The sequence below is a fragment of the Vombatus ursinus genome, unplaced genomic scaffold (genome assembly GCF_900497805.2).
Source record: "Vombatus ursinus unplaced genomic scaffold, bare-nosed wombat genome assembly UNPS02009062.1, whole genome shotgun sequence".
Lineage (NCBI taxonomy): Eukaryota > Metazoa > Chordata > Mammalia > Diprotodontia > Vombatidae > Vombatus > Vombatus ursinus.
This window is the reverse complement of record NW_020948840.1, coordinates 43,018-56,338: the sequence shown is the minus strand read 5'-3', so window position 1 is coordinate 56,338 and position 13,321 is coordinate 43,018. Positions and strand designations below refer to the sequence as shown.

Genomic DNA, 13,321 nt, shown 5'->3' with positions numbered 1-13,321 from the left:
CCTTAGAAGCTACTGAGTCCAACTTCATAATTTTAAAGATAAAATACTGAGGTACAGAGAGGTTAAGTGATTTGCCCAGTGTCATGCAGTTAGAGTTCTCGGAATTTTGCAATTTTGGCCACAAGGGCTTCAAACTGAAAAACAGGGAAGAGAAATTTTATTGTCTACATATAAACATCAAGCTAGATACCACAGAAAGGGGCTACAGTGTAGAAGTCAAAATAAAATCCATTGATTCCAGTGCAACTACACAAATTTACAAAGTATGGGTAATCAGCAAGGTGAATTGGGTATACTAACATAAGGTGACAAAGTGGGTATACTAAGGAGAGGATTCTCTTTTTTAAGTACGAGATTGGATTACAGATACTAAGGCCCTTCGAACTCTGAAATCCTATGATGTGTTATGGTCAACATTTGCATTCAGCTCTTGTGATTCCAAGTCTTGTGCTCTTTTCACCATGCTGCTTACTGTATAGCTACAATGAATATAAACATGGCTATTATACCTTAGTGAAGTCCTTATTGGTTAAATGAATCCATAAGACTAATTTAAAAGCATAGCCTAAAAACAGGACAAAACTGCTTGTTAAAAAACCACTTAGTGGAAAGAGCACTGGATTTACAAAAACAAGCTAAAGAAAGCACAGAACTGCCTTGAATGCATTGAAATGTTCCAGGAACTTTAAGGCTGAATATATTCTTAATCTAGGTGTCTGGGCTTCTTGAATTAAACTTTAAGAATGAAGGAGAGTGGCAGAGCCAAGACAGCAGAGTAGTGGGAAGCATTACAGCAGGCTAATCTAGAAAATGCACCAGACTGAATCCTGATGGAGAAACGCAAGAAGCTACAATGAATCATTTCTCCAGCCTACATCAGCCCAAGAAAAGAGAACTCTGCAGCTGTGCAGAGCATTCCAACAGTTGTTGAGGTTGTGCAGTAAGGTAAGAATGGGGCCTAGAGCCAGCACAAGGGATTCACGAACAGGTGGCAACTGACAGCTCTGTTGCTCATTACCCAGTTCCAGGCCAAAGATCCAGGGTTGACTGAGGGCACCTTGACCAAGGGGTGCCAGCCTTATTGAGGTGGCTGCAGGCCCTAAGCTCTGAACTCAGAAGAGCAAGTTCAGAAGCCAGCAGCAGCTAGGTGGCTTTGGACCTCAGGAGCAGAGTGGGTCTCAGTTCCAACTTCTGGCGCCATCTGTAGCCTGTTGAGAAAACTTGGGCAAGAATCCCTACTGAGAGCAGACAAGCCAGCAGCAGTCTACCATTGCTCAAGGAAAATACTTAAATTTATGACTAAAAAAAAGAGCCTAGACATCTTATTTCAAGAAATTTTAAAAGAAAACTGCTTAGATCTTTTAGAACTAGAGGGCAAAGCAGAAATAGAAAGAATCAACTGGTCTGTGACTGAAAGAAACCCCAAAATAAAAACTCCTAGCAACATTATAGCCAAAATCCAGAGCTTCGTGGGCAAAGAAAAAAAGAACTGAAATACTGAGAAGCCAGTTAGGATCACACATGAATTAGAAGCAGAAATGGAAGAGCAGAAATCTTGGAATATGATATTACAGAAGGCAAAGGATATAGGTTTAAAGCCAAGAATAATTTACCAAGTAAAACTGCGTATAAATTCTACAGAGGAAAAGAAAATGAGCCTTTAATGAAATAGAGGACTTTCAAGAATTCCTGACAAAAAAGGCCAGAGCTACACAGACACTCTGAAGTTCAAACACAAGAGGGAAGAGAAATATCAAAAGGTAAACTTGGAAACACTTATATGAATTAATAAAGAGAGGAAGGAACAAAGCCAGTTCAGTTTATACAATGACAACAATATAGTAAAGACAAACAGCTCTGAAAGACTGAAAACACTGACCAGATCAACCATGATTCCAGAGTATTAATAATGATAAAACAGGCTAGTCATTTCCTGATAGACAGGTGACTCAAGAGTACTGAATCTCAATCTTTCCCCCCAACTCTCCAACACACACACACACACACACACACACACACACACACACTCTCTCTCTCTCTCTCTCTCTCTCTCTCTCTCTCTCTCTCTCTCTCTCTCTCTCTCTCTTTCTCTCTCTCTCTCTCTCTCTCTCTTTCTTTTGGCCAGTGTGGAAATTTGTTTTGCCTGACTATACATGTTTATAACAGGGATTTTATTTTTCCTTCATTCTCAATGGGGGGTGAAGGAAAGGGAAAGCAGGATTTTTACAGATTGAAAAAAATTTATTTTTTTCTTAATGAAGAGTAAAAAAAATTGACAAACACCATAAAAGATTTGAGACATGAAAAAAATCAGAATTGTACCTAATTTGTGAATTTTGCACAAATGTCAGTTATCACTGTCACAAAGGAAGATCAATTTCATATGGCTTCATCTACCAAATGATGTATAAAGTATAAACAATGTCTCCCTTAGGTAGGACCCATTTAAATGAGGAAATGACAAACAAGTAACTTGTATTCTTACAAATTTGACTTAATTGTCTATATATTTTAGAAATGAGGCCCTTATCAGAGATACTGGTTGTAAAAATTCTTTTCCAATTTTCTTTCTTTTTTTTTTTTTTTTTAAGGCAATTGGGGTTAAATGACTTGCCCAGGGTCACACAGCTAGTAAGTGTCAAGTGTTTGGTCTGAGACTGAATTTGAATTCAGGTCTTCCTGACTTCAGGGCCAGTGCTCTATCCACTGCGCCACCTAGCTGCCCCTCCCAATTTTCTACTTTCCCTCTAATCTTGGTTGCATTAGCTTTGTTTGTGCAAAAACTTTTCAACTTAATGTAATCAAAGTTACCCATTTTGCTTTTCTGTAATGTTCTCTATCCCCTATTTGGTCATGAATTCTTCTGTTCTCCATAAATCTGATAGGTCAACTATTCCTTGCTCTCCCAGTTTGCTTACAATATCAGCTTTTATATCTAAATCCTGAATCTATTTTGGGATATGGCATGAGACTTTGGTCTATGCCTAGTTTCTGCCATACTCTTTTCCAGTTTTCCCAGCAGTTTTTGTCAAAGAGTGGGTTTTTATCCCAGAAGCTGGGGTCTTTGGGTTTATCAAATAATAGATTACTATAGTCATTGACTACTGTGTCTTACATACTTAACCTATTCCACTAATCTACCACTCTATTTCTTAGCCAGTACCAAGCAGTTTTGATGATTGCTACTTTATGATATAGTTTTAGATCTGGTACGACTAGGCCACCTGCCCCTGCATTTCTTTTCATTGGTTCCTCTGATATTCTGGACCTTTTGTTCTTCCAAATGAATCTTGTTATTATTTTTTCTAACTCTATAAAATAATTTTTTGGTAGTTTGATTGGTATGGCACTGAATAAGTAAATTAGCTTAGGTAAAATTGTCAGTTTTATTATATTAGCTCGGCCTACCCATGAGCAACTGATGTTTTTCAAATTATTTAGATCTGACTTTGTGTGAAAAGTGTTTTGTAATTGTGTTCATATAGTTCCTGGGTTTGTTTCGGTAGGTAGACTCCTAAATATTTTAAAATGTCTACAATAATTTTAAATGGAATTTCTCTTTCTATCTCTTGCTGTTGGGCTTTGTTGGTAATATATAGAAATGCTGATGATTTATGTGGGTTTATTTTATAGTCTGCAACTTTGCTAAAGTTGTTTATTATTTCAAGTAGCTTTTCACTGGATTCCTAAGTATATCATCATCTCATCTGCAAAGAGAGACAGCTTTGTTTCTTCTTTGTCTATCCTAATACCTTCAATTTATTTTTCTTCTCTTAATCCTAAAGCTAATGTTTCCAGTACAATATTGAACAACAGTAGTGATAACAGACACCTTTGTTTCACCCCTGATCTTACTGGAAATACTTCTAGCTTGTCCCCATTACAAATGATGCTTGCGAAAGGTTTTAAGTAGATGCTATTTATTATTTTAAGGAAGACTCCATATATTTCTATGCTCTCTAGTGTTTTAATAGGAATGGGTACGACAAACAATTGAAAGCATAATATTCTAAGTTACAGAATAATTTATGTGCGGTTTCACTTAAACATATCACAAAATGTACTACTACTCCAATGTCTCATCCTGAATTCTAGAAGACAATGTCTATGAACACAAGTTCTGAAAGAGCTACATAGAGTATTATCTACCATCGGACTACCAGCCTAGCTAGGTATGGAAAGATTTACCACTAGAAGACTGGCCACTAGGTGATGAATCCTTTGGCCATGGTAACTCATGAAATGGAAAATTAAAAGTGTCTGGCTCACAGTGTTGAATTAGCCTCTTTCACTTCTGCAATGATAGTACATTGGTGAAAGAAAATGGGGCAGGATGCTGAGAATCATATGGTTTTGAATTATCAACATTAACTATTAATAATAATGAGTTTCTTGTCCAATTACCAATGAGCAGACATACCACTAGAGGACTTAAATCACTATAAATATTAATATTCCTGATAAATGAAATCAGAAGATGTAAGAAAATTACAGCTAAATCGAAGGATGGCTCATGGGTTCTCTCTGAAGAAGCAGAGAGAATTGGTTTGATTATACATCCATGACAAGAAACATCATTTCATGGGGAATTTAGTCATCTCACCTTGTCATACTTATGAAAAAGACCAATAAAACAATAACTGCAACTTACGTAACTTGAAGAAGCTAAGGTAGAGAAATCCTACAAAGAATCTGTCAAGGTGCTCCAAACTAAGTCAACATACACTTAATATTTGATGACTTCTATGAAAAGGGAGATGTAGTAGAGGACAAATAGTTATTTTTGAATCAGCTACCTAGGTATACAAGTCAAGAGGAGCAACTTGTTCAAGCTAACAACACCAAATTAGAAGTATCTAAAGATGAGATGATGAGGCATGCCATTAAAATAGCTCTAATCTGACATACTAATGTTCAAAAAAAGGTTAATATATAAAACAGATTTTGGAAAGTATTTAACAAATATAGAACTAATATAAAGTAAACACAACAAAAGATCTCAGTGTCTAAAAATGGCCTCAGCCAGCAAACACTTGATCTCCTTCCCAAGTGGAAAGACATGAAAACCGAAGACATTGGTTCAGAATATTAAACTTACAGACAGTTCTTGCTTTATGAAAATTTGCAACATGCAAATCTGACTCTACATAAAGAATTCTGAAAGAAATTTGTATTCCAACCCCCCGCCCAAAAAAACCCCCAAACTTATGTTAACTTTACTGTACAGTAAGTACTGTGTTCTCTCTCTCTCTGCTCCTGCCCCTTGGTTTGGCACTCTATGGCCTCCCAACTCACCCCTCCCCATCAAAAAACAAAAAACAAAACAAAAAAACCCTCCAAGTGAAAGAGAAGAATGAATGTGTGGAGAGACCACCAATGGCACCTCTGAAATGGGGGCTTGGCTTGAGAGCTCTGGCACTCAGAGACAAGACATTTGCCCCATTCTGCCCACCCACCCACATGTCTGTTTCCCAGCTCACGTGTATTCCTCCTGCTCTTGCTTCTGTATCCTTTGGCCTCACGTGTCCTTGAACCATGTGCTGGTCCTCTCGCACCGCCCCCTCTCCATGTCCATGAGCAAATATTCGAATTACTTAAAAAGTGCTTTACATAGAGGTCTGCAGAAAGGTCCACTTATATAAAGTGAGAACTGTCTGTATGTGCAATATCTTACAGAGTATAACATAATGAACAAGTTATTGCCTCACAAAATAGCAATAAGGCAGTAGTGGGGAAAATGATTTTGCACAAAATTTGGCAAGAAACTGTCCAGTGAATACTTAAAAATAAAACTGGAAGAAGGACAACAAACATGAAAAATGTTAAGAAACTGTCAGCCTTTCTACAACTACCTCTTTTTTTCCCATCAATGACAGTGGAATCACTACATTTGTATTCTTGGTATGCTATAGGAAGAAATACAAACGGCACCAATGAAAAAAAGATAAACCCTCCAGAAACAAATGAGTTAAACAAATGATCTTAGTTACATATATTTTCAGCTGGAGTCTAACTTTTCTACTATACTGACCTTTTAAGCAAATGCTACAGAGTTCTAGACACTCAACATAAGCTTGTTTAATTTTTCAAAGATAAAAATTTTCCCAATGGGTATAACCCACAAGTTATTTTGTAGAAGAGTATAGCCTAAGTGTTGAAAGCAAATACAGGAAATATTCACTCAATACTTCCACTACTTATGAATCAATCTTTTGATGTTCTAAGGCACTGGTAACAAGAAAGGACATTAATTATAATATTCATTAACTGGTTCCTCCTTGCCTGATTCATTGTATAAGAAAAAAATGTCAAGCTAAAATCAATATAAACATAGATAACTGCTATTTATAACTTCAGACAAATCATTAACAGCCACATTCTTCAGACTCTTCAGCCGGCCTGAAAAGATTTTTACAGGAGTGATGCCGACTGAAGATAGATTTCCCGTGGCCCTTAAGGCCAAGGCTTGTGAATATTTTACTTTTTAATCTTCAAAGTATTGTTATCTTGTTAAAAACTAGGAACTCAAATTAATAATTCTTCATAAATGACTCCATATTCACAAAAAAAGTCCATAAGAAATTAATGTTGTTTTATAGCTCAAAATTCATTAGTACATCCCCCCCCCCCAAAAAAAAGTAAAAGAAGAGAAAGAAAGAAAAGACAGCACTGATAGGCAATTATTTGAAGCTCTGATATCACAGTACTTGGTTCTAAGAAGTACTGAGTTTACCCATATATGTGAAGCCTTTATCTTTGGATTTTCAGAAATGAAGAGGTGGTTATAGCTTGAGAAGGGTTAATGAAACTAGAAATAAAACTCATTAACAGTCCGTTTTGAAAGAGCAATGCCATAAACTGAGTTAAACACTGACTAGTAGTTGTAGGAATCATTTAAGAGCCATTAAGTACCACACTTAAAATTTAAATCATGTGGAATGAGAACAAGTATTTGTATATATGAGAATAATTAATCAGCAGCAAACTTAAAAAGATCACAGATTTAGAACTAAAAGGTACCTCTAGTCCAAATTCTTTTATTTCACAGATAAGGAAACTGGGGCACTGAAAAGCTAATTAACTTGCCTAAGGTCACACAAGTTAGCAGCACTTTGAAACACAATTCTAATATTAGATATAATTTAAGGTCCTTGAGGACAGGAATTTTTGTCTTTGTATCTCTCTAGTATCTATCACAGCACCTAGATCACTGTAGGCACTTACAAACTGCTTACTGATTACACTGTGTTTAGCTCATCCTACACAGACGATACATAGAACGGCTCTTAAGGCAGTAATTTCAAATGGATTAAAAGTTGACTTCAATTTTCATTAAGAAGGCTAACCTCATACCTTGGCTAGTTTTTCTCCTCGGAAATTTAATGTCACTGCTTCGGTATTCCGAGGATTGTGAACTTCTATGTGAACCTCATCATTATCTTCGTATTCTCTTATCAATGCTGCTTTCAGTCTTGCCATTTCATTCTGCTCTCCATGTACCAATATCTAGATGGAAAAAATATTACATATTAAAGAATCTTTGCTTATTCAACTAATATATCTGAGTAATATCTTCATTTATTCAACTGATGAGCTAGTATGAATTAGGGAAATACCTAAAACACTGATTAAAAAAACCTTGGTTTTATTACTTTAGGATATACATTAAATTGCAATAGGAGATGGAAGCATTTTTATCTTTTCTTTGTTTTGCTTTTTAATTAAAATGTTTCTGAAATTAACAAACAGCAAATGAAATGGGCATTTCCACAGACAAATTAGAAAAAGAAACTGCAAATCTCTATTGTACACAGCTTGGTTTTCTTTAAAAATAAGTAATAAATTCAACATGTAACTAACTTAAAAAGCTAACCTACTTGTTTGTGATTCTTTATGTCCTCCCCCTTCCTTCTGTACACTGTGTTTATTTGTTCTTCAAGGTATGAAAAAAAAAAACCTTAAAATCTTCTTTTTTCCAACCAATGAAAATCTACCTTCTTTCCCTTCTACCTCCTTTACTATCCCGACCGCCCCCCGCCCCAGCACGAGAAAAAATAACAAAATCCCTGTTAAAAACATGTACAGCCAAACACCTGTATTGGCAATGTCCCCCCCAAAATGTCTCAATTTGCATTCAAGAGTTCATCACCTCTCTGTCAGGTAGCATGTGGTAGCATGTTTCACCATGAACCCTCTTGAACTGTGCTTGGTCACTGAATTGATCTAAGTTCTTAAGTCTTTCAAAGTTGTCTTTATAATATTTTTACTGTATAAACTGTTCTCCTGGTTCTGCTAACTTTATTCAGCATCAGTTCATATAAGTCTTCTAGGTTTCTCTGAAACCACCCCCTGCATCATTTTTTGCAGCATTTTGTATAAAGACAGAAATAAAGATGAATAAGGAGGGTAGATTAAGGGAGAGAGAGATCCGAAGCAAAACAAACTCTAACAAAGGATGTACAAAAATTACTTCTTTTTGTGGTAGCAAAGAACTGGAAATTGAGAGGGTACCCATTAAATGTAGAATGGACAAACAAGTTATTGTATGTGAATATAATAGAATACTATTGTGCTGTAAGAAATGAAGGGGACGGTTTCTTATGTTCATTTTTATAAAAGATCTTTCAATGTTCCTTTTTTGTTATTTTATCCTCATACTCTCTTCTTCTTCCAACCCAAAGTTGGAAGTGGGGTGTGGGGTGGTGGTGGTGGTATATGGAACAAATCCCTTATAATAAACATGCATAGTCAAACAAAACAAATGCCCACACCGGCCACGTCAGAAAAAAGCACCTTGATTGACTTGTCAGTTGGTAGGTAGCATGCTTCATGATTGGCCCTCTAGAATCATGACTGATCATCGTGTTGATTAGAATTCTTAAGTCTTTCAAAGTTATTTTCCCTTATAATATTGTTTTATATGCAAGTAGTCTATTTGGTCTTGTACAATTTCTCTATGCCATGGCAGGGTAGGAATTAAATCTAATTCTAACAACTTTCCTTGTCCTCTTACTTTTTAATAGTGAGACTTTATATTTAGCTTATCCATTTTGAATAAATTATGACATGTGGTATAAATGCTGTTTCAAAACTATTTTTTTTTGCTTGATTACTTTCTAATTTTCCCTGCTATTCTTGTTGAGCAATCCTTACCTGTTATTCCAATGTATATTTGGATTTATCAAATAGGAAAGTCCTGTGTGTTTCTAAATGTTACTTACCTAATCTATGACACTGATAAACTTTTCTATTTATCCAGTACCAAACAGTTTTTATACTTATAACTTTATTAGATAATCTGAGACCTGGTTATGCCATAACCACTACATTCCTTTCTTCATCATTTTCCTACATATTTATAACCTTCTGGTTTGCCACATGAATTCTGTTATTCTTTTTGTCTCATTCTACAAAGCATCTTCTTAGCAATTTTACTGGTAGTATTAAATTTACAGATTATTTGAAAGCAGTCTCGGCATACTTGTACTATACAGGCATGGATATTAAATATCTTCCCTTTTCTTCTGTGAAAATTATTTTATAGTAGGATTTAAGTTCTATAAGCTTTTTAGTAGGTTAAATCTAGGTATCATAGATCTATAGCAGGAAGAGAACTTATAAGCCATCAAGTTCATTCTCCTTTTACACATGAGGAAACTAAAGCATAGAAAGGAGTTAAATGACTTTCCCAGGATCGCTTTGCTAGTAAGTGTGTGAGACATGATTTAAACTGAAGCCTTCATGAACCCAGATCTAGGCTTTAACCACAGCCTACTGAAGGAATCTCAAACTTATGACGTCTAACTCAGAACTTAATACCCGAGTCCTCCTCCCAGTCCTCTGCATTTTCAACTTCTGTATTTTTGTTGTGGGCACTAGTATTCTTCCAGGCACTGCAATTTTGGCATTATCGCAGACACTTCACTCCCTCACCCTACATATTCAATCAGTTACCAAATCGTGGCATTTCCCCCTTCACAATATTTCTCCCATGTGTCCCTTTGTTTATGCACACAGCTAAAACCCTAGTTTCCAAACTCTTCACTTCTCCCTGGACTTTTGCAATCATCCCCTCACTGGCCTCCCTGCCTTAAGTCTTTCCACTCTCCAATCCATCTTCCACAAGTCATTTTTTCTTAATGGGCAAGTTAGTATCCAATACAAGCTCCTCTGTTTGGCTTTTAAAGCCCTTCACAACCAGAGACCAACTAACTTTCACAACCTTACTATAGATTATCTACCTTGCCACTCTTTTGACCAGACAAAATTACCTTTTTGCCATTTCTGTTGTTGTTGAGTCATTTCAGCTGTGTCCAACTCTTTGTGACCCCACTTGGGGTTTTCTTGGTAAACCTACTGCAGTAGTTTGCCCTTTCCTTCTCAAGTTCATTTTGCAGACGAGGAAACTGAAGCATACAGGGTTAAGAGACTTGCCCAGGGCCACACAGCTATTAAGTCTCTGAGGCCAGATCTGAACTCAGGTCTTTCTGACTCCTGGTTCAATGCTCTATCCACTGCCTCACCTATCTGCCAGGTGCCATTGTTACCCATCTCCTATCTCTTTACCTTTACAGTGGCTATTTCTCATGCCTGAAATGCTTTCCTATCTCAATTCTACCTCTCAGAATCTGTTTCTTTCGAAGCTCTGTTCAATTGACACCTGCTACATGAAGTCTTTCCAGATCTCATAGGTTTCTCATGACTTTGAGGTCAGGAACTATTTCATTTTTGTCTCTGTATTAACAATAGAAATGTAAATGTCCCTACTGAAAACAAAGAAGATAGGAAAAGCAGTTGAATCAGAACAAGTACACACAAAGAAGGTAGATGCTGGAGTTGACACAATTTTTAAGGTACTAAGGGACTACTGTCCCTCTATTTCTTCCTTCTTAGGGGATTCTTTCTCTTCTTTGTCATTTTTTGGGAGGGAAGATTAAAGGGAGAATAGGACAATATGGTTCATTGGAAAGAGGAAGAAATCCTGGTTCTGTCATTTACTACCTATGTGACCCTGATGATTAAGTAATTTACCCACTCTGGGCCTTAGTTTTCCTATGTAAAATGAAAGGGTTGGACTAGATGACTTCTAAAGCCCCTTCCAGTAGTAGTAAAGATTTAGGGGTATAGTATAAACTGGAAAAATGTATTTGTACATAGCAGAAATAAAAATGAAAGATTCTAATTCATTTAAGCGCTGGCATTTTGATTCTTCATCAGCAAGAGGAAGTCAGACTAAATGATTTCTAGGCTTACTCCCAGCTCCAAGTCCTATGATTACAATAGAGGTTTGAGTCCCTCTTCTACAACTTTCTAGCTGGAGGACCTTGCTGCGTCTCTATTTACTCATCTATAAAATATGCTCACACTACTTACTTCTCAGGGTTGTTGTACAGAAATCTCTTATAATAACAAATCTCAAAGCACTAAAATAAATGTGAGCTAGTAGTAACAAATAATATAAAAACATAATTCAAAGAATTCAGTGTCTGTTACAAACATCACGAATGAACAACTTCTCCCATGGTACTCAAAACAGCATAAAAAAAGTGCAGTGCAAATGCACCTGACAATATATGCTGTGGCTATTGCCACATTAAGGATCACAGAAGGAAAAGTGTACTTATCTAGGAATTAGGCCAATTTTAATGGAAGTAGGTGCATGAAGGGGAGTAATGTGCAGTATGTTTGGAAAGGAGATCTCTGGTCAGCTTACTAAAGAGTTTTGAGGAACAGAATAGGTAAGAAAAGGGTGCGCCTAAGGGATGGGCTCTGAAAGGTGACAGAAAAGTCTTGGCTTAAAACTGTACTAAGTTTCTGGGGACATACTTTATTTTCTTAATCAACACATATTTATTAATCAATCAATTAACTGAGGTAGTTAGATAGCACAGTGGATACAGTTCAAACTTGGCTTTAGACAAGAGCTATGTGACCCTAATAAGTTACTTAACCTCTCTGCATCAGTTTCCTTAACTGTAAAATGAAGGTAACAATAGCACCTACTTCCCTGGGTTGTTGTGAGGATCAAATGAGAAAACATTTGTAAAAATCACTTAGCGTAGTACTTGACACAGAGTAGGTACTTTATTAGTGTTATTCCCTTTTTCTTCCCCTAATCAACTTCAATATTTTAGGTACTGTGTTAGGTGCTGAAGATACAAAGACCCCACCCCCCACCCCCACTCCCACTCCCAAAAAAGGGAGGAAAATATTTTCTGCTCTTACAAAGCGTGCATTCTATTTGGGAAGACTTGTATGTACTCACATGCATGAGCAAGCACACACACACCCATGTGTAAGTACTCATAAAATGAATACAAAATACATCAAAGGAAGTTAGGAAGGGAGAGAATTAGCACTTGTGGCCAGGATTGGGAGGCTGCCTAAGGAGGGTGTAGGAAGCTTTGAAGAAAGGAGTTTGAAACAGCCTCTGTGCGAATGAGAAAAGGATTCTTGGTAGTGCTGAGGGATGAACTCAAATTAGATAACAAATCTCAAGCCAATAGGATGATTTCTCCAGGCTCATTCAACAGTATATGAGTTGAAGCAGGTAAGGTAGTTGGGGTAACCTCCCAGGAATGGGAGTATAACAAGGCAGGAGTTCTTACGGGACAAGGGAATACAAGATCAGAGATGTAAAAACAGTGTACAGTAGAAGTGATTAGCTATAGGGTCAAAGCTGAGAAGGGAAGAAAGGGCAGAGAAGTGGTGACAGTGTAACACAGCAGGAAACAGTGAAATGGAGGTAAAGATGAAGACTACGTAAAGAAGGGGTGGGGTACAGGAGGAGTTGGAAGAATAGGAGACTATAACAAAAGCTAGCAATTATATAATGCTTTAAGGTTTGCAATGTATTTTACAAATATGACCTCATTTTATTCTCACAACAACTCTGGAAGGTGCTACTATTATCCTCATTTTACAGATGAGGACACTAAGGCTCAGAGATTAATTAGAGACTTGCTCGGGATCACACAGCTTGAGGATGTATTTGAACTAGGGTCTGCCTTACTCCAGGTCTAGAGCTCTATCCACTGAACCAGCCTATGTTATCTCTAGAACAATGGTGTCAAAGTCAGATAGAAATGATTCCCTATGGGCTACATATTATTGACTAAGAAAACCATAAATAAACATTATCTATGTTTTATTGTAACAGTTAGCATTATTTCAGAGTTCAAAATTAGGAGTTGGCAAACCGGCCTGAAGGTCAAATCCAACCCTGTCTGATTCTGGACAGCCATCAAGCTCTCACCTAGGTAGCTGAGTGACCTAGAGTCATAGGAAAAGAACAGGGGGGAGAAACTCTCAAAAACCTGCA

General features: G+C 36.9%; 1 protein-coding gene across 2 annotated transcripts in view; it reads right to left on the bottom strand.

Moving 5' to 3' along the window:
* Window positions 1–13,321, bottom strand: part of CPSF3 (cleavage and polyadenylation specific factor 3) — a 62,231-nt gene that overhangs the window by 17,599 nt on the left and 31,311 nt on the right. For both annotated transcript variants that reach the window (XM_027850439.1, XM_027850440.1), the window contains one exon: window positions 7,354–7,506. In XM_027850439.1, coding sequence (XP_027706240.1) covers window positions 7,354–7,506 — 153 coding nt within the window. The remainder of the gene's footprint in view (window positions 1–7,353; window positions 7,507–13,321) is intronic.